This window comes from Aristolochia californica, unplaced genomic scaffold, assembly GCF_029961685.1.
Source record: "Aristolochia californica isolate CCGP_79_NKW_82.1479 unplaced genomic scaffold, dmAriCali1.0.hap1 SCAF_3, whole genome shotgun sequence".
Taxonomy (NCBI): domain Eukaryota; kingdom Viridiplantae; phylum Streptophyta; class Magnoliopsida; order Piperales; family Aristolochiaceae; genus Aristolochia; species Aristolochia californica.
The window spans coordinates 44,915,524-44,916,680 of record NW_027181992.1 but is presented as its reverse complement, the minus strand read 5'-3'; the positions used below and the strand labels follow the sequence as shown (position 1 = coordinate 44,916,680).

At 40.8% G+C, this 1,157-nt stretch overlaps 1 protein-coding gene across 1 annotated transcript; it reads right to left on the bottom strand.

Moving 5' to 3' along the window:
* Nucleotides 1-309: 309 nt before the first annotated feature.
* LOC137959607 (major allergen Pru ar 1-like) lies at nucleotides 310-910 on the bottom strand. The gene is made up of 2 exons (XM_068806964.1): nucleotides 727-910; nucleotides 310-608 (listed from the first exon to the last, which is right to left on the bottom strand). The coding sequence occupies exons 1-2, from the start codon at nucleotides 908-910 to the stop codon at nucleotides 310-312; spliced, it is 483 nt and encodes a 160-aa protein (XP_068663065.1).
* Between the last annotated feature and the right edge of the window lie 247 nt (nucleotides 911-1,157).

The window sequence follows — 1,157 nt, the reverse complement described above, 5'->3', positions numbered from 1 at the left end:
CACCACTAATGTGAAATAATTCTACAGAAATATGTACAATTTATATAAAAAAATGCTTTGTGTACTTTCTAGTCATCTCGGATAGTTTAGTTGTTAATCCATGGTTAGGTTCCAGTCTCCATACTGATGAGGATAATCACATTGTTGAACACTTAAATTGTTTTTTTTTTCTGAAAGGTCTGTCCAGTAAACATAAACATCGTTCATCTTGTAAAGGATTTGGGACAAATATAACGAACGCATGTTCATCTGTGTCGAATTAATCAAAAGCGTCGCAATCCGATCAACCTGGTTTTTGCAGTCTAAAAACTAGATATATGCATCTGGATTTTGCCGGAGATAAGCTTCAACTGCCTTGTACATCCCCATTAACCCCTGTTTTCCGATTTCAATATCCTCCTCCGTGAAACTCGAATCGTGATGGGCACTGTACCGTCCGGTCATCTTGCAGACACTCCCTCCATCACCGGTGGGTTCAAAGCGAACTTCGTAATTTGCTGCGTCGTACTTTTTTCCGAGAAAACCACCCTCAAGCATGGTGTACTTGTACACGAATTTCTCTTCATCTTGTTCGTCAATCCGATCTGTGACATAGCTGAAAGGAATCACTGCAAAATCGAATAAAGATGTCTGTGACAAACAGAAATTAAGCAGTGAAATATTATTATCACAAGTCCTCGAACGAGAGAAGCTAAACTGAAATGTTTTGATTCCTGGTAAGCTCACCATCAGTGAAGTCAGTTCGCTTAACACTCCCGAGTGCTCCATCTCCTTGTAAGATCGTCATTCCTGTTACAACACCGGGGATGAGCTTGGGGACTAGGTTGTGGGCGTCGACAATTCCAGCCTTGAACATCCGGCTGGCCGAGACCGGAGAAACAAAGTCCTGGCTGAAACCCTTCACCACCATGTTCGCTGCTACTAAGATATGTAAAAGTTCAGAGAAAGAATAGAGGATGATTGAGATGATCAAACGACGAGTCTTTATACAACTATGGTGAAGGGTCGTCCGATCATAAATATTTGTGTTTCAGGTCGTCAAATATGTACAGGTGAGTTAAAGAAACAGCATGGAAGAGATCAAACTAACGTAGAAATTCAAATCCGCCTGCTTTAGTAGACTTGACCACCTCAAATTTTATCAGAAAATTTCTGGT

Bases quoted from the DNA above. Each gene is read 5' to 3' on its own strand.
- LOC137959607 (XM_068806964.1), bottom strand. From the start codon at position 910: ATGGTGGTGAAGGGTTTCAGCCAGGACTTTGTTTCTCCGGTCTCGGCC. The intron at 609-726 runs GTGAGCTTACCA...TCGATTTTGCAG, and splicing joins GCGAACTGACTTCACTGATG to TGATTCCTTTCAGCTATGTC.